The 18629-nt window shown below is 42.6% G+C and overlaps 2 protein-coding genes across 2 annotated transcripts in view; one reads left to right on the top strand and one right to left on the bottom strand.

Moving 5' to 3' along the window:
- Positions 1-1132: 1132 nt before the first annotated feature.
- On the top strand, positions 1133-7886 carry si:ch73-337l15.2 (glutathione hydrolase 6). The gene is made up of 4 exons (XM_035378927.1): positions 1133-1408; positions 4894-5213; positions 5410-5523; positions 6450-7886. Exons 1-4 carry the CDS (start codon positions 1302-1304, stop codon positions 7739-7741), a joined length of 1833 nt encoding a protein of 610 aa, XP_035234818.1. The 5' UTR covers positions 1133-1301; the 3' UTR covers positions 7742-7886.
- Positions 7887-15635: 7749 nt separating this feature from the next.
- Positions 15636-18629, bottom strand: part of tmem8b (transmembrane protein 8B) — a 115064-nt gene continuing 112070 nt past the window's right edge. Inside the window, exon 13 of the mRNA XM_035378905.1 lies at positions 15636-16684. Coding sequence (XP_035234796.1) covers positions 16349-16684 — 336 coding nt within the window. The 3' untranslated portion in view covers positions 15636-16348. The remainder of the gene's footprint in view (positions 16685-18629) is intronic.

Below are 18629 nucleotides of genomic sequence, written 5' to 3'. Positions count from 1 at the left end.
TCAAAAAGAAAATAAGGGAATGCTTCTGCTTCCATTGATGTCCTTGAAGTTTTGAAATGTGCACAAACCAATTTGAAAATAATATTCTTGCTTATGCACTGTGCCGCATCTGAGGTCAGGGTATATAGAAACTCATTTCAGCCTTGCCTTCATGTCATGATACCGCTGACACTTTTTCAGAAGTGGACATGGCCCCTGTCATCCTCCACTACATGCATTTGAAGTATGCATGTCCTTTTCTTTTCCCCCATATTTCGCATGGATTACCAAGCATGTAAAACATCTTGAATGAACCGAGGATACGGCTTTAGAAATGGCTGTATGAGATGCATGCTACCGCCGGTTTCACTTTTACCCAAAGGGATAGCTCATCTGGAACATTTATTGCAGAATTGCGAGAATACATAGGTAAGGTGGAGACCATCCAGCACAAGATGTTCTGTAGACAAGTTGAGATGCATGTTCAGTGTATCAGAGAGGGGAAACTGAGAGAAAAGTTGCCTTCATCAGTGTAGTAGTGAAGAGCTACCGTAGGACATGGGAGGAGATCACTGATATAAGAGACTGTAGCGTAGAGAGAGAGAGAGAGAAGTGAGGACCAAAGACCGAACCCTATGCAGTTTTGCTATATTTATGTGTATACTCAACAAAACAAGTATCATGTCATGAAAAATATTGCAATGCATGCAATAGAAGTTTTTTCTGCACATAAATTATTTTATGTACAGTATACTCCAACTCATGAAGTGAGCACCACCAGTGCAGTGTTTAACTTCACTAATGTATGTGAAGGTCAATGTAATGCGCATGATAAATAAATAAAAATCACCTTTTGTCTATTTATTGTTTTTTGTCACCAGCCTCAGCTGGACCCACAGTTCAAGGACCACTGGTCTATACTGGGCCTATTCCAATTTAGACAGCCTGCTTCAGTTTCACTAGATTGTTAGGCTTTCTGGATTTACAGGTATGGCTTGGTAGTCAGTAACAATATAATGGGCCAACATAAACAAAATGCATTAAAATAGAAGCCTGTTACACCCAGAGGTTACACCAGTCTGAACCAGTTAAACTTCTTGTATGGGGTGGGTAGTTCGCTTGTTGCTGTTGCTTGTTACTATAGAAACAGGCGTCAGGTGAAAATTTGATTATGGAAAACCAGGAAGTGGCAGGTGACACTGAATGCTTTATAGAATATGAAGGAACAAAGAAATACAAACAGGTCAAGAATGGTCGTTTGGAGATACTACGAATTACAATCGAACCGCGGTTAACTTGAGACAAATCACTCCGTGCACAAAATGATTTCTGGAAGCTCAGTTCGATATGAAAAACTGCCAACTAGTGAAAACTACGACGAACAGGGCAGTGAAAACCTCGAAGAAGAAGTGACCGTTTTTATTTCACAGTAAGAAAAATAAAAATAAATTTCATGATAACATTTTTTATGAAAGCTTGCTAATATCCAGATCTGATGTACTTAAAATCTTGCTTGTTAGTCAACTAACATCAGTTAGCACTACCTAGGTTCCGTTTGCTTGCTACGTATTTCTGGAGCCCGAGGTAACAGTTTGGGTGAGCTTGAAACGAACGCATTTGAATCATGTGGATTTTCTAAGATTTTTGTTTGCGAAGGACAGAATTTCAGGAGTGACTAATCGTATTTAGTGATTTATTGCTGTCAACAGGTGATTTTAAGTGGGCGTGTAGCCTACACTATTCCAAGAGATACTACAAATTCCTTGACAAAACAGAATTTAGAGGAGGGGTAGGACAATAGTGTTGACCGGTACTTTACGAATCATTGCCAGACATGTAATACTTTGGGATATGATACACTAACACGCGCTGAGTTAAGCATGTCATAGTTTCAACAGTTTTTTTTCTTCTTCTCGGATCTGTATATTTTATGGCAACAATCTGGTAGCTATAATGCTTTCGCAACTGGACAATGTCCGTAGGTCGCAAGTATGGTTAAACTTGTTCTGTGTTGTGTGGTGCGTCGATTTGAGTTGTATACAGATCGTTTCCAAGTAACAAGTTAATCCTTGGTTTAGCCGGTACAGTGCAAAACAACAGTTGTCAAACTGGTATGAAAATTCTCAGATTTTTTGACATAGAGCTCGTGTCATGTAAGGTGAATGTTAGACTACTTATACGTCTGCAAACATAAATAAATGAAGCCAAATCGTTTTATCTACACTGATCAAGATACACATCCTCCTACAAAAGCCGCGTTTCCACCAAAATTACCCGGAACTTTCAGTCCCAGGAACTGCTTTACCAGGAACTAAAAGGTTCCTTCAGCCAATGGCTGTCTGCGTTTCCACCGGGGTCTAAAGTCCCGCGAAGATTAGGCAAATTAGCCCACTGACGTATGGAAAAGCGACGTTGTCGTCGGTCCATCTGTCATATGATTTCTTCTGTAACACCATACTACCACCGAAGTAGCCTACATTATTTTCTAATAACCGGGACAGCCCGGAGGGGTTTATTCCACTTATATACAACGGGTTACCAACAATGACTATATATGGTTACTTTTGTATTTATTGATTTTTATCGATTTAATCACATGGAATTGAAATATTCTTCTGCAGCCGTTTGGGCATATTTTACTGTTGTCAAGCAAAACTGTCGTTGGTAGTTGAACTTGGACCGTTATGCAACAAATAGGATATAACAGACCAATAGTCAGATTGTAACTGTTTTATATATCCTCTCAAACACATTCATTATGTTTTTATGCGAACATTCGCTTTCATGTCTTGACATCCGAAGCGACAGAATGCATTCACATTTCCAATATAACTGGCAACAACAGCAGAAAACATGCACACGTTGTAAACAATTTGCTGTTTGATTACTTTCTCATCGTCAATTCTATATAGGCTAATCGCAATATGACAAGAATAGAACGAAAACTCGGACTTGCGTGAAAATTTAAATTAGTAGTGGTACAGCCACCGTTTGTTTTCCTTCGGAGTTACTGCTAGCCGAGCAGCGAAGTGTGCCCACCAGATGCGAACCATGCACCATAAATTAGTCCATAGTCTTCCTGGTCTTTTTGTGAAATTGAAGAATGGCAGAGTAAAATTACGGCAGTCTGAAAAAGCTAAAGGTACTATTACTAGAATTAACCTGTTATTTTACCATGACAAAAAGTGCGGAAGGTGATTTCCAGTTTGCTTTTACTGTAGGCTATCACCAATGTGAATTACGCAGAACTACCGCATACCTCACATAACTGTATCAAACGTTTTGAGTCAATTACAACGGGCTAACAAAGAAAATCCGGAAGAAAATATTCAGCAACCGAATTAATCAGTTTGAATGTTTTAGTACGTAATATGCTGTCCCAGCACGAATGCTTAGCATTTTATAAAACGAATACTAAAGCAAGAAAAGAACAGAAGAGCACACGTTATAATTCCAAGACGTTGGCAGGCTATAACCAAAACTAGGCTACTGCGCCGCATAACATACAAGTTTGATTTGAAGTTATTATGAAAATAAATCGGGTTGCGCCCGCATATTTTCAAACATGGCGGGTAATGGCGGAAAATAAATACAACACAAATGCTACGAGTACTCGACCAATCAGAAATGTTCAGCGCCGCAAGCTCCACCCAAAAGGTTCCTGTACTTTCGGAAAGTACTACCCCCCGAGCAGGAACGTTTTGGGGGGTAAAACAAAGCCCCCAGAACTAAATTTAGACCCTAGTTCCTGCGGTGGAAACGCACTGAGTTCCTCAAAAGGTTCCTAGTTCCGGGGTATAGTTCCTGCGGTGGAAACAGTTGATGACACAGTGCAACACATCCTAAGTTTATTTCAGATCCAGCTTTACAACACTGCTCTAATATACTCAGTATTTCTAAAAATAAAAAAATGTTATTAGCACGAGGTAGGGCATACTTTGCTTTATTAGCTGTGTGCCCGAATATTAATATAACAGATAAATAGCCTGCATGAAGTGGATAATGAACTTATTCAATGACGTGGATTTGAACACAGAATGGGCAAGTCGTTCCACCATAATAAATGCACAGTCTATGCTATTGTACCATTATAATTTGAAATGTTATTGCAACATTATTTTGAATTACTTTGTTTGCACTTGGATTGCATTTGAAAAATACATATCTGTATATTTCAGGGTACTTTCAAAGGCTCTCAGAAGTGCACCTCTCTCATTCTGTATCTTGTTGTACCATGTTGTCTTTGATATTACCTAATTATTGATCTTGTAATTGAGTTGTGTCAGACTATGATAACATATCCAGAAAAATAATATTTTACTCAATTAATTTAGCCATTCTTTGATTTTTATTTTTTATTTGTATTTTTTAAGTCTTGATTTTTCAGGAAGGCTATACATGTTCCCAGTCTGAACTGGTGTAAGGAATAGTGCTGGAAGCACTTTAATACATGACACATGAATTGTTTCCAAGAAAGGGCCAGCGGTGTTCTCACTGTCTTTCAAGTTGGGGATAATTCCATGCAGAATGGCACCAAAAAGCTTGCCGTTAATGGAGTCTGTCCCAGCGCCCGTCTCTGACGCGCACCACTTAGTTTTCTGCCGTCAGTACTTCAAGAAACCTTGGAGGAGCTCGGGTCAGATCAGAGAGATGGCGCATTTGGCGAGATATACCGGTATACAGATGAATTCGCCGCCACATCACAAAGACAGATTGAAATCTGGAGAGAGTGACATTTCCATCCCCTGAATTGCAATGAATTCTTCCCGGCCTTTTCTGCTTTCTCTTTTATTGATTCGCTCAGCCTGTCCCTCTGTGCTTTTTTTATCACCTTGCTTGAAAATCCCTTGTGTGATGGTATTTATGAGCAGTGATATATCATTGCTTTAAAAAAAAAAAAACCATTGCACGCAGGTCTCTGAGTCCGCAGCACAAAGTCAGACAGCGGAGAGGGACCTGGGTTCGACTGGCTGTGGCCCTCCTGCTGCTAGGATTGGCCCTCAGTTTCGTCATCTGCGAGTGGCGCGGGTGCCTGTCTGAAGAGGACGGCCTGCGAGGAAGCACAGCCGCCCCGGGGCATTCTGGGACGGGGCCGAAACAGAAGGGACACAGTCACCACCACGATGACGACGACGATGAAGAAGAAGAGGACCACGATCACCATGGAAACTCAGAACATCATGAACATCAGCATCCAGACCTCTATCACCATGGTGTTGTCATTACGGACTCAGGTAAGCCTCTTACTGTTCCCGGGCGTGCTGTATGTAGGCTATGTTTTCAGTTGATTGTGATGGACATGCAGTATATAGACTGTATGTACTGACAGCCTACATCTTGCTAGTTCGTCAGGTGCTAAGATAATTTGCGAACCACAGTTTTATCATCTGAAGTTTCATGTTTTCATGACGCAAGAATGTTTTGTTTTAGCTATATGCTCTAAGATTGGCAAGGGAATTCTGGAAGAAGGTGGAAATGCTGTAGATGCTGGGCTAGCATCTCTGGTTTGCCTGGGGGTTGTTCATCCACATGCAACAGGTGTAGGTGAGAACCCTTTACCTCTAATTTTCATATCTACATATCCGTTTCATGGGATTTTCAGGTGTGTGTTTATACCTTCACGTTGTACAAAATTGTGTTCATAGAATATAAATGGGACTGCAAATTAGTAAAATTGTCACATTGAATGACTTTAAAAAATGTAAATCAAATGCTTCACAAATAAGCAGAATACCAAATTCATAATCTCATAAACATTGTTATTAGTATTAACCTTAACATTTAGTTACATTCAATTATGGCACTTTAGTCTTTTTCTTCTTGTCGAGATCTTATTGTATGCTTTTTCAATTTTTTGGAAAGGATGAATTACTGTGAAGTTTGCACAAAAAATATAATGCACTTAAAATGTTAGTAATGAATTCAGATTGAATAAATCTGCTATTCGTGTCCTGAGGAACCCCGGTATAAAACCATTAGGATCATCTGCATCTTTTAAGTGATGAAAAAACGTGTCAAGGGTCAAAGTTAAAGCTTGCATTGTCTAATTTTTTAAGAATGAATTTAGCTCTTTTTAATCTTTGTAATGCAAGATTAAATCCATTATGTTAAAAAGCTACATACAGTCACTTTACATGAATATTTTAAAAGATTGAGAAAGAAAAATGTATCGTCTTAATAGGGATAGCCAATTAGTTTTATAATTGTCCCATAGAAGGTCATAAAGTGACAGTAAATGGGATTGATTCACAGCAGAATTATTGATTGTCTCAATGAATGTTAATCTCTTCGGTATTAAAAATAGAAGGAACTTTTTACACTAAAGTTATATTCCATTGCTAAATGAATGTGTACTCTATTCGCAGTAACAATTTTTTTAATTTTGAAGATTTGTAAAATAAATATTTGTGTTGGAATTGACTGGTTTCTGAAATACCAAACATAAAAAAATGTTGTTTTTTTTCTCACAGGTGGAGTATTTTCAGCAATTCTTTACAACAGCACATCCAGAACACACAAAGCAATCCGTCCCATTTCCCATGGGTCTTCCTCAGTAGCATATGGAATTCCAGCCGCTCTTCAGGGTGTCAAACAGCTTCACTCCCTCTTCGGCCATTGCGGATGGGAGAAGTTATTTTTGGGTGCCGCGAAGCTCGCTAAAGATGGGTTTCAGGTGGACCAAGCGCTTGCGGACGCTCTAATAAGCAACCGGGGAAAAATACTTGAGTCAAACCTGTGCAACCTGTTTTGCGATGGGAAAGGCAGCGTTAAAGTTCTGGGCTCCACGGTGGCCAATCAGAAGTTAGCCGAGCTTTTGCAGTTCGTCAGCCTGAATGGCCCCCGTTTCCCAGAAAGCCTGGCGGTGAAATTGGCCGAAGACCTGCCCCCGACAGAGAGGCAGGGCTTTGTTGAGAATGTTCAGCGGTGCGGGGTAGAAATCAATGACCCCCTTATCGTGGAAACAGAAGAATACAGTGTCTATGGAGCAACTTCCCCACTATCCAGCAGGATCATATCGGATGTCTTGGGCAAAGTCGGGGAGCAGAACCTATTACCTTGGAACAATGCAGATCTTAACAGTAGCGCATCCACATATGTCAGTCTCTTGACGGCAGCTAAACTGATATATAACGACAATCTGGCCAAGGAAAACCGAAGTGTTGAAGATTTACTTGCACTGAATCCGACGGGCAGCCATATTGGGGTGCTGGATGGCGCCGGTAACGTTTTAATTATCTCTTCCTCGTTAAACAGCCCGTTTGGATCAAAGCGTCTGCTTCCCTCCACCGGAGTCCTTCTCAGCGATGTCAGCCCCCACCCAGCTGACGATGTGCTCCTGTGGAGCTGCCCTTTAATCGTGAAACTCAAACATGACCATGGGGATGAAGATCATGACCATGATGATGACGATGACGATGATGACGATGAGATGCTGGCCGTCGGGGTCACAGGCGGGCCGTCCGCCCCGTTCGTCGCCGCCCAAATCATCGCGAGCAAGGTTCGCGGCGGGAAATCGGCCCAAGACGCCACAACCGGCCCCCTGCTCCGCCTGGAAACGGGGAGTTCCGGGTCGTTCTCGGGCTGCGTCTCCGCGGTGACCAACCGCACTGACGTGTACCGGCTGCTGCTGGAGAAGGAGGGACGGCTGGAAGGCGTGGTCAGGTGTCCCGATAGCATGTTGGCCCTGATGCTCCAGGCGCATGCGGAACACGTGGGGGCCTACGGCGCCCCTGCAGCCTTGGCGCACGCTGACGGGTACTGAGGAGCACCACTGGCAGGGGTGCAGCAGAAAATTCTGGGCACTGTGCAATGTCTGTGGAGCCTCTTCTTAAAATTGTATACCAAAAGCAAACTTTGTTGTCCAGGCCTTTTGAATCCCCCTGCACCCCCCCCCCCCCCCCCGCCCCACCCCACACCTTGGGGGCCCTCGGAAGTCAGTTCCACTATTCCCCCCACTGTGACCCCCCTGGCTGTGGGTACAACCCAGTTCAGCCTGGCAACATCACTGCAGCCATCATTTAAATCTGCTAATTACATTAGCCTCCAGCCACCTGGAACCAGGTAGCCTTTGTTGTGCGGTGCTTATTTACATTAGGACAGGGGTGTCCGATCTTATCTGAAAAGGGCCAATGTGAGTGCTGGTTTTTGTTTTAGCCCAGCACTACAGTACGATAGCTGATTCAGCTACTTAACTAATCATGACCTTTAATCAAGATACTGATAAGTATCTTGTGCGTCTTAGTGCTGGGCTACGACAAAATCCTGCATCCGCAACGGCCATTTTCAGATAAGATTGGACGCCGTCGCATTAGGTGATGTGAACCTGAGCTGGCTGTGTTGTGTGTTTCCCTGACCTCTGTGGCTTTGGTTTTGGGGTTTTGGCTACCTGGGAGTGGCTGTTCCTCTGCCAAGCACTCTACATTTGTTGCTGAACCGGTACGGCCAGTAACGACGCATCTCCACCTTGATGTGCGGCATACCAATGTCGCGGCCAATGTCAAAGTCCACCCTTCAGACTTATGAATAGAGAGCTTGCGCAACATTATGTGCTTGTGTGAGGAACTGGCAGGTAAGACCTGTTGCCCCCGCTTAAGGACTGAGAGAATTGCAGTCAGATTGAGCAGACGCCTAAATTTGAATAGAGGCCTAAATCAGGCATTTGAATAGAGGCCTAAATGATGCGTTTACATGTTCAACTCGGTAGAATTTATATCCCAGATATTTGTGAGTTCTGCTCACTGAATACTGTGAATTTTGTTGCATGGCTTGCAGTGTACTCCCTTCTCAAATGCACTGATCCTGATTATTGCTGAAAAACTGAGAGAACAGATTTAAGATGTCTTTTCTTTTAGAAGATTTGAAATGAACATTTTGAAGTCCATATTGAATTGTCTTGCACTGAAAGATGTGGAAATTCTCACCTGACGTACTGTAAAGTAAATGTATATGATTATTTACATCTTAGACACGTCAGATCTTACTTCCAGGGACAAAACAGGATATTGATTGTAATAAATGGCACATGCAAATGACTGCCAAACAACTGTTGTTCAGAAATGAAAAATATAGAGACTCTGTCTCGATCTGAGTTTCTGTGAATTTGTATATATTGATGTCTGAGCTGGTGTTCCTCAGCTAAAATACAATATGATTTTTATTATTAAATTGTTATGTTAAAGTATGAGGAAAGAGATTACACAGAGGAGTACGTTTGTATTGTTACTCAGTTACTGACAAAAAGTTGGGCAGACACTATCATTAACCCAACTATAGTTTGGGTGGTTTTTGATGATGCTGCTGTAATGTTTGTACCATTTTAGCAAGTTTCTGATGTGACTACTGAATGTTATTTATTAAAATACATAAATAACGGAGGGGTGTACTTGATAAATCACTGTTGTGTTTGTGGGGATATTTTTTGGTAACTCACATTTATGCTTCAAGAGAGGAATTTTTCTTAATAAATCACATTTGAGCTGATGGGGATTGTTCTTAATAAATCACAATCGGATCATAAATCGGTTTTGTTTTTTTTCCACCCTAGAAAATGCAACACAGCGGAATATTCTCTAGCTGACAGACATCACAATTTCAGAAACAGAAAAATGTTTGGGCTTCAGTCTTTTCAGCCTCAATCTCTGGGATTTGCAACTTTCAGTGATACTGTACATCAATTGCTGACTGTCGAGTTTCCCAGTGTCCTTTTTTCTCCATCTTGTGTAACTCAGGGAGGTGCTCATTCTTGTCTGCACTTATAGGTAATTATCTGTTGATATTCTTTCACGGTGTTGATGTTTTGTTATATGTAGCCCTTGTAGTCTGAGCACACAGAATTCTGAAATAAATGTAAAATTATATAACAAACAAAAGCCCCTGGAATGTTTGTTTTTTTGATTCATGCATTTATTTATTTATTTTTTGTTTTCTGGTAGTTGTTTTTAAGCCTGAGCGGATTTCAGTTCCTCGCCGCTCTTACAGAGGAAAAACATGTCTCTGTTTCCTGCTGCGAAGGAATAAACAGAAATTGGCTCGCCCGACGTGCGGCGTGGAATCGACCTGAGAAAATCCCGGCGTACTTTATTATGTCTCGCTGAACCGCGGCGTCTGCGCTTCCGTCATGTTTAGTGTCAAAGCAAACTTTTTGGCTCTCACTCCGGTGAAATTTAAAGGGGCTCGAAGACCACTCTTTGCGCACCACTGTAAGTGGACATAATTTTTTTTAAAAGCCAAACCGTTATGGAAACGGCGGTGCCCTAAATGGCAATTAAAAAGATTAACAGTGACTAGCAGTGCAGTTGCTCCACTGTTTTTTGTAGTCACCGATGAGGGATGTAGCTTTTAAAGGCCATTTCAGTCCTTGTGCACGGTACATTAAAAAATATGTATAGTTTTATTACGCTAAACTTCCCATAGATAATGGAGGATCTTCAAGAGACCAACCAGGCCCATCTCTCCTTCAGAAAAGGTGGAGCAGCATAAGAGCTCTCATTGGGTTTCCATAGCGGGAGGCTGCCCAGCAGTCTGGATGTCTTTCAGTTATACGTTTTGCCGCTCTCCGCCCTTTTGAAATGCGGGATGGTAGGACTGTCAGCTTCGACTCCCGCTGACGAGCTCTCGCAGGTCCTCCGGCTTCAAAAACCACATTGAGGAAGCTCGAAGACGACACAGTATTATAAAATATGATTATAGGGAGTAACAGCTGGGCAGCTGTACAAGTACATTTTAACATTTTAACAAGTTTCTGAAGTGAACATTTCTGATCTTTTTTAACAGAAGGCAGACCCAGTAATTCTTTTCACTTCTTTGGCTCACGTCACAAATTTTTCAGTTTTCTAAGTTTAATCAAATGTGCCGGCTGTACACTTTAAAAACCTCTTGACTTTAAAAAAATATATAAAACATCCAACTTAACGTTTATTGAATGTGACCTTACAGCTAGAATGTCGCAGCTAGACACTGCTAACAGTAGGCGAGCAATGATATGTTCCTCTCTGCAGAATGGTATTTTCAGTCTGCGGTGATATCAACAGTGAAAGGCAATTCCTCAGTCGACCTTTTAACTCCGCGACGAGGATCATCCCAGGCAGATCTGAATGAATAATTTTCTGTGGTATGCTAAAGCACTTTTCCAGATTCTGTGAAATATCTGCATCCGCTGTTAAGCTAAGCACTCAATAAAAAAAAATTAAAAAAACGACTGAATAGGCAAATGCTCGAAAAGTGCATGTTTTTTTGTTTTGTTTTTTTACAATACCTGAAGCTCTCTTCCCTGTAGAAGAGAGAGGTATATTGTCTGTTCATTTGAATTCCTCCTGATGTCTTTCAGCCCGGTTTCGTGAACCAAAAGAGTTACAGATAAATACGATTGAGACTGGGAAGGAAAATAATGCAGTAAAGGGTAGAACAGAGGGATATATGTGATTAGAGGTATGAATGTGTGTGTGTGTGTGTGTGGACACGTATTACTATCTTTGTGAGAACCAAATGTCCCCACAAGGATAGAAATATGAGGAAAATTACGCAAGGTGGGGACCTTTTGCTGATCCCCACAAGTTCAAGGGGCTGTTTTAGGGTTAGGACTTAGGGTTAGGGTTACAATTAGGTTAAGGTTAGGGTTAAGGTTAGGCATGTAGTGGTTGGGGTTAGGGTTATGGTTAGCGTTAGAGGTTATGGAATGAATGTAGTCAATGGGAAGTCCTCACAAGTATAGCAATAAATTATTGTGTGTGTGTGTGTGTGTGTGTGTGAAACACCGAATTTAAGAACACTACTCTGAAGCTGAACATCATGATGGCATCTACCTCTGCAGCTAATCCTTTTCAGAGGCACTTTTTTCATTATTTAAAAAGTACTGTAAAATGTGGATAATTATTTACAGTGAATAGTACTGGTCTTTTCTTTTCTCCCGAATAAGCATCTTGTATTATCATGAAATGACATTTGTATTTTATTATCTACTTGTAGATTAGTGTTGTTTTGGCTAGACATTGAATTTCCTTTTCTGTTTTGTCACTGCAAGTGACATGGTAAAAAAGACATCACAAGTAATATGGAAATAAAAATACTTTTCATGGTATTTGGTGTTGTCACATGCAAACTAGATTCCATTTGTTGTGATATCTACACACAAGAAACTACTCTTTTTTTATCTTGTCACTTAAAAGAAAATCACCATGTAACTTCAGGGGCTGTGTTTGACATTTTGTTTCCAACTTAAATGGGAGAAATCTCTAGACACTAGGTGGTGGGTTGCCAGGAGATGTCTTCCTTTGAAAAGTAAGAATCGTGACACAAGATCAGATATGAGGTATGCAAGGATATCCGTAATAATATTGAAAGCGATACGCATAACCTGGTTTGCCTCTGTAAATATCGCATGTGGCAGAGTGCATATCAGAGCAAAGTTAAAATGGTTCTTGAAGCCATGTTTTACAGCATAAATCATTTCTGCATTGGTGTTAGCCCAGGGCACGGACAATGATTAATTTCAGCCAAAAATTTCAGCCATACTTGTGATGGCGTGTACAAATGACGTGATATTCATTCAAAATTGTAAAGCCTAAAATGTATTTAAAATGTAATGGAGCCTTGCTATGGAAAGTCTGCATGTCTTTGAAATGCCCATTAATTACTGTTGCTGGCAATGCCGGGTGTTAAATCTTTTTCTTATTTCATACTGAAGGGCGCCTCAAACACTTTCGGCATTTAGATGGCTCATTCATTCCTCAATATTTCACCACCACTGTCGCTCACTTTTGACATAATTTACAACACTCCTTTTAAAAGTCCCCACTGTGTCCGCGGACACCATTACTTTTTTTACGAAATACAGAAAAAAGGAAAATAATGTTCTCGTTCAGGTTTAAACTATGTGTTGGCTGAACTGGCTGAAGGCACAAGTGTTACGGATCGATCAATTTTCTACGTTCGTTTGCAGTTTGAGTCCACCTACCTTCAGTTGACAGATCCATACATACAGAGAATCTTTTTGTTGATGAACGCTGGATGATCAGTTCCAATCTTAGTACTTTTCTAATCAAGTTTCGAACACAAATATGGTTTGGGATGCCCGGTTCAGCACCTGTCTTGTCTCATCTCCATGACTTCCTCTGTGAATTTGGGTATTGGGTGGAACACTCTGATATGAATGTGTTTCAGATCCACTGCTTGTTTACGCTCTACAGTTCACCAGACCTGAGAGTTCAGTTTAGTTTGCAGTGTAAAAATGACAGCGCAAATACTGAGATGCTTATCTGTGTTAAAAAAAACAATGAAAAAATGATAGTTAAAACTATAATGTAAACCAGACAATAATAGACGCCACAGGTGTCCTGCACCTGGTTGTCCATGTGTTTCAGCACCAGTAATTCACCTGTGTTGTTGATTGGCTAAAGCAACGCTACAAAACTCCAGGTCCTACGGGGCACAGTGTCTGCTGGTATTTACTCCAATCATGCACTACACCATTTGATTACACAAATTATTTTACCTCCTAACTTTAGGAAGTAAGATCATTAGTGAAATGAGATGGTGTTAGGCGTGGTTGGAGCAAATACCTGCAGACACTGCGGCCTGCAGGACCTGGAGTAGAGTATTCCTGGGTGAAAGAGTCCACGCTTCTTGGTCTCAAGGCCTTAATCGACTGCAGATGTACAGGAAACCACAAATACTTGCAGACATTGCGGCCCTCCAGGACTGGAGTTTGATACCCCTGATATATGCAATTAAAGCACAGCTGTCTGTAGGAGGAGAACGTTTCATGCGCTCTCCCTGAGTGATGCTACAACAAATTGTGCCATCGTTTGGAACTAGCACTGGTACTGTAAGGATTTGATACCACACCATAACACCTATCAGTGCTCTGGGACGCAGGGGACGAGAACTACACACGTTTTTATGTCATGAAAATGGCTTTAGGGTTCACCGTTTTGAAATCTGGCAACACTGCCTCCCTACGCCCAATCACTTCTTCTATCGCTGCTATTTTATTTTAGGTAGCCATAAAGCCTTGAGAATTTAGTAATAGTGAAAAGAAAGGTCATCAAAGTGAGACACTGTGTCCCTTTGTAATTAAAATGTTAAATCTTTGGTCACGAGTGCGGCAAGTTCACGGCAACCAGAATCCATTCTTCAGCCGTGATGTTGCTCAAATCCGTTAGCGGTGGCGAAATTAACGACACCGGGAGGGTTCAAAATCTGTCTGATTTGCTGATTAACTCTCTCCCAAGTGCATACGCTGTGAAAAGTAAATCATAACCAAGCGTAAAATGACTGCATAACTCAAAAAGAAATCTCAGCTGAAGGCCTTTGGACATGCAATTGCCTCGTAATGTACTGGCACAGATATTCTATACGCCGACTGGATATTCAACTCGAGCATTTCACCTCATCTTCCACGCATCCTTCACTCTAAGGGCCCCATCTGCAACCAGATTGCCCGCTGCCGTCTGTGCTGCAGAGCTGACCGTGGGTGTTCCGTCTGCCACAACCCTTCGCAAAAATATTGTGCAGAGAGACGAAATGTGAAAAAAACATGAAAGGTTAGGTTTCCTTTGTTTGCTCCTCTTTGGTTTTACATGGACACGCTTGCTTTCACACTGCCTGGAGAGCTTTGAGCTTTGAGTGTCTGAGTGCTTCCAATTAGCAGTTGCGTCTAAGCACCTCAAAAATATAAATCCAGCTTTCATTTTTGAAATACATTAACCCCAGGCTGTTGAAGCTTGCTGCAATGTTAAAGCTCCCAAAAAGCTTTTTTTCCCCCCCAAAATGAATTAAAATTTTTTGCTCTATCACGGTGCTTTTGCTCATACCAGCAAGTAAAAGCACTCCATTAAGACACTGTTCCAGTATGTGGCTGGGCGTCACCATCTGTTACTGAACATGCACTGAGCATCTGGCCACAGTGGCCATTCAGCCCTACAGGGATGTACATATCGGTCATAGTATGACCCAGGGAGGGATTCGGTGGTGATTGATGGTGGTGATCATTTTTGAGTGTAAAAGAGTTCCATCTCTCAACATCGACTAAACTGTTGACCTGGGGGAGCCTGGTATGTCATTGGGTGGAATGCAGGAAGGTAGTGGTTAGATTAGGCCAGGGGGATCTCAAACCCTGTTCCTGGAGGGCTTGAAATCAGCAACCAGTTCAATCCCAGGAAACCAGGTGAGGAAAGTTTTAATTGATAAATCAAGCGCTGAGTAACATGAAAGACCAGCGCCACCTGTAGGCCTTCAGACGCAAGGATCAGAGCCCCTGCATCAGGACAAACGTGTCCCCAAATGACATTCTTCAGGCCGTGGAATTTTCCCCATTTCTCTATTAAATTTTTCAATATGTTTAACAGCCAGAGGGAGAAACATTGAGGTGAGGCGCCTACACACCACTGCTGTTGACTACGGGCGTGTTCGGATGCAAAAAATGCGAGACAAAGAATACTTCTAAAGGGAGACGCAGCCAAGTCTTGAAGGCTCCGCGACTTGTCACCGTAATGGAACCTGGCTGTCGCTGCTGCGTGGCGGGTCCTTTGAAGTCACGGCGGCGCGACGGGAGCTGACGTCTGAGGATTTATCTTTCGCGCGTCACGCAGCTCCCGAGCGTTTCCGAGTCGCAATTTGATGTCTTCCTTAACGCGAAAACAAAAGAGAGCTGCTTTCCGAAAGGGTAAAAAAAAGAACAGGTTTATTTGCTGCGTATCCACTGCCACTGCTCTGATATTGGATTGCTCTTGCAAGAAAAAGCTGATCGAGTCTTTCTTTCGGGTCTGCAAGAAAGCAGCGCTACCCTCAATTTAATCAGAAGCTATACACAAACTACTACACCTGCAAAAGCAGCACATCGCAATCCAATAACTGTCAAACAAACCACGGAACATAACGTTTCTTTACTTACACATAGTGATGCTTATAGATTTATACATATATTTATAAAATTGTACAATATCACATTTCTGTGTCTCAGTGCAAAAGATATATTAAAAAAAAGAAAAGCCGTGCCCTTTTTAAGACTCTTTTCCAAATGAGACTGAACATTTGGTCTTCATGGAAAACACAAACAATAAATAAATTACGTTAACAATTTTACAGTCACCGTCAATTAGCAGCAGTGTTTAGCTTAAAGATTTTTTAAAAAGTACAGTAGGTACAAACGATAGTGTCTTACTGTACATACACAAGTCATGATAATAAAGTTCATATCATACTAACAATAATAATAATAACAATAACATAATAATAACGGAAGTGATAACGATAATTATAATAATAAAACTCCAGTGTTTTTGTTTGAAATATTTACAAGTTCTCTGGCTTATTTTTCCATTTCGTTTCAATGTAAAAGAAGGCAAGTGGAAGGTCCGTGAAGCCAGGAGTATCAACTGGTGCAGATGCTGTTGATGGAGATGATGGCCGGGTCCACCAGCCCCATCTCCTCGTGCTCGTTGACGCACAGCTGGTAGCCGCACCCCCTCCTCCGCTTCATGGGCGTGACCTTGGCGTCGCCCTTGGCGCGGGGCGGGAGCAGGAAGCCGACGCTGCCAGCGATCAGCATGTGCCAGATGCTGTGGATGTAGAAGTAGTTCTCCTCCGTCTCCACGAAGGCGTAGAGCGCCACGGCGGAGCTGGCGATCATGGTGCCGGGGAACAGGAAGAAGACCCAGCGCTTCCAGGTGGGCGGGTAGCAGCGCCGCCTGCGGATGGTGCGGACAGTCTGCATGGGGGGGTCGAGGGGGGGGGGGGGGGGGGGGGCGGAGATATGCCTTTACAACCAAGAAATACCAGCCATAGTCACATGTACCTGCAGCACACACACACACACACATGCCATTCTGATTTAAAAAAAACATGACTAGAAGGTGCTCTTATCAAGACACCATTCTCTTTTTATCTCTCTGATTGTCTTCGCACCTTCTGATGATGAACTCTCCGCGAAACGCACGTCGCACCCGTCTGGTTTCGGCGCTGAGCGGTTGCCGCGGTCGCACCAAGCGATTTGCCCCGGCGGAACCCGTAGCCCGCGTTCCCTGGTTTACAGTCAGAACGCGTCGAAAACATGCAGACCCCCTTTTTCTGCTGATCGTCAAAAAGCTCAGCAGCTTTCAAAGTTGTACGGCGTGCAGCCGTCAAGCTGCTCGGGTGTCAGGAGGGAGCGGGAGTAACAGCAGTCCTTTTCATTTCCAATACCGCATGAAAATTCAATTAAGGCAGCCGCACAGCCCATCAGTTTATGTGTAATACGCTCGCACGTGCGCTCCGGCACTTTCTTTTCCTTTTTTTTTTTGCCCTCGGCGGCAATTTCACAGCGGGCTACAGACGGATTCCGGAGATCGCATCCGGAGGAGGCCTCGCTCGGCGAGAGCTCAGCGCCGCGTTCGCCAGCCACGCTACCAGCCGCCTGAACCCGCGCCACGAATCAGTCGCCGTTGGTAGCGAACCGGCAACGGGAGAAACAGGCTTGAGCCTGCACCACCAACAAACACCCCGATGTCTGCGACATCGCGCTCCAAAATGGCTGCGAACGTCCACGAATGACAAGAGGCACCCCGGCTGCAAAAAAGCCTATCACGCGCGTGTCACAACACGACAACATCGACGCAACACGTCTCGTGTAATGATGGCGCCCTTAACATTCATGAGATACGAGGAGACGCAATTATATTCCTCGCGGATATTACACAACGCGGCGTTCTGCGCATTAATAATAATTCATTTCTCGAACAAAACAGCGACAATTACAATCATTCATTTCAGTGCTTCTCTCTGTTAAAAACCCATAAAGCGATTAACCCGTGAAATTGTAAATTGTAGCTCACTCATAAAACCGTGATGTTATGAACGACTGTTGGAAAAGTGGTCCGGAGACAGTCGTGCAGTTATGGATCTTCCGGGTTTTTTTTTAATTTTTTTTTTTTTTAATTCGGCTCCTGCAGCTCCCGGTTTGAGGCCCCATTTTCAGAGCCTTTTGCCGGACTCTGAGCTGCCGCTGCTCACCGCACGACTCCGCAGGATCAGGATTGACAGGCCAGCAGGGCGTACCACAAATGCCAGAAAACTCAGGCCCCGCTTTTCACCGTAAAAATATTCATATATTATTATGTGTGATTATCATAAAATTAATCATTATTACGTGTGATTGTGATTATGGTTAATATTCTCTTAATTTTGCTGCTGCTGCTTTTAATGATGATGACGATGATTACCGCTATTTCAAATTTTATTTTTTTTTAAATCATCATTGTTATAAAATTAACATGTACAAAAATAGGTGTTATAATAACACTTTGCGTGAATAATAATAACCGTAAAAGGAATTTAAAGTTTCAGTTGTAAGATTTTTCTTGCCATGAAGTCAGTACATGTCTCAGTAACCTTTCTGCCAAGCTTGTCTCTTGTGTGAGCTTGTGCCAGCATGTGGGCACTGCAAATTGCACGAATCCAGCGCACGTATGTCCTTGTTGAGAGAAAGTTATCGAGTGCGGCGTGAACTCTCTGCCTTGGCCCGCAGCATGTCATGCATTAATGAACTCGCACTCTTAATTGGTTTAATTTTGTCTCCTGCTAATTAAGCGAGCGGGGAAATGCAGGGTGCTCTGCGTGGACCGGAATTCGTAACAGAATCGGCCTGACGTGCGTCTGCGTTCGGAGTTCAGCGCGGG

Source organism: Anguilla anguilla, chromosome 10 (assembly GCF_013347855.1).
Source record: "Anguilla anguilla isolate fAngAng1 chromosome 10, fAngAng1.pri, whole genome shotgun sequence".
Lineage (NCBI taxonomy): Eukaryota > Metazoa > Chordata > Actinopteri > Anguilliformes > Anguillidae > Anguilla > Anguilla anguilla.
Note: the sequence above shows the minus strand (reverse complement) of the source record. Positions and strands in the feature narration are given on the sequence as shown.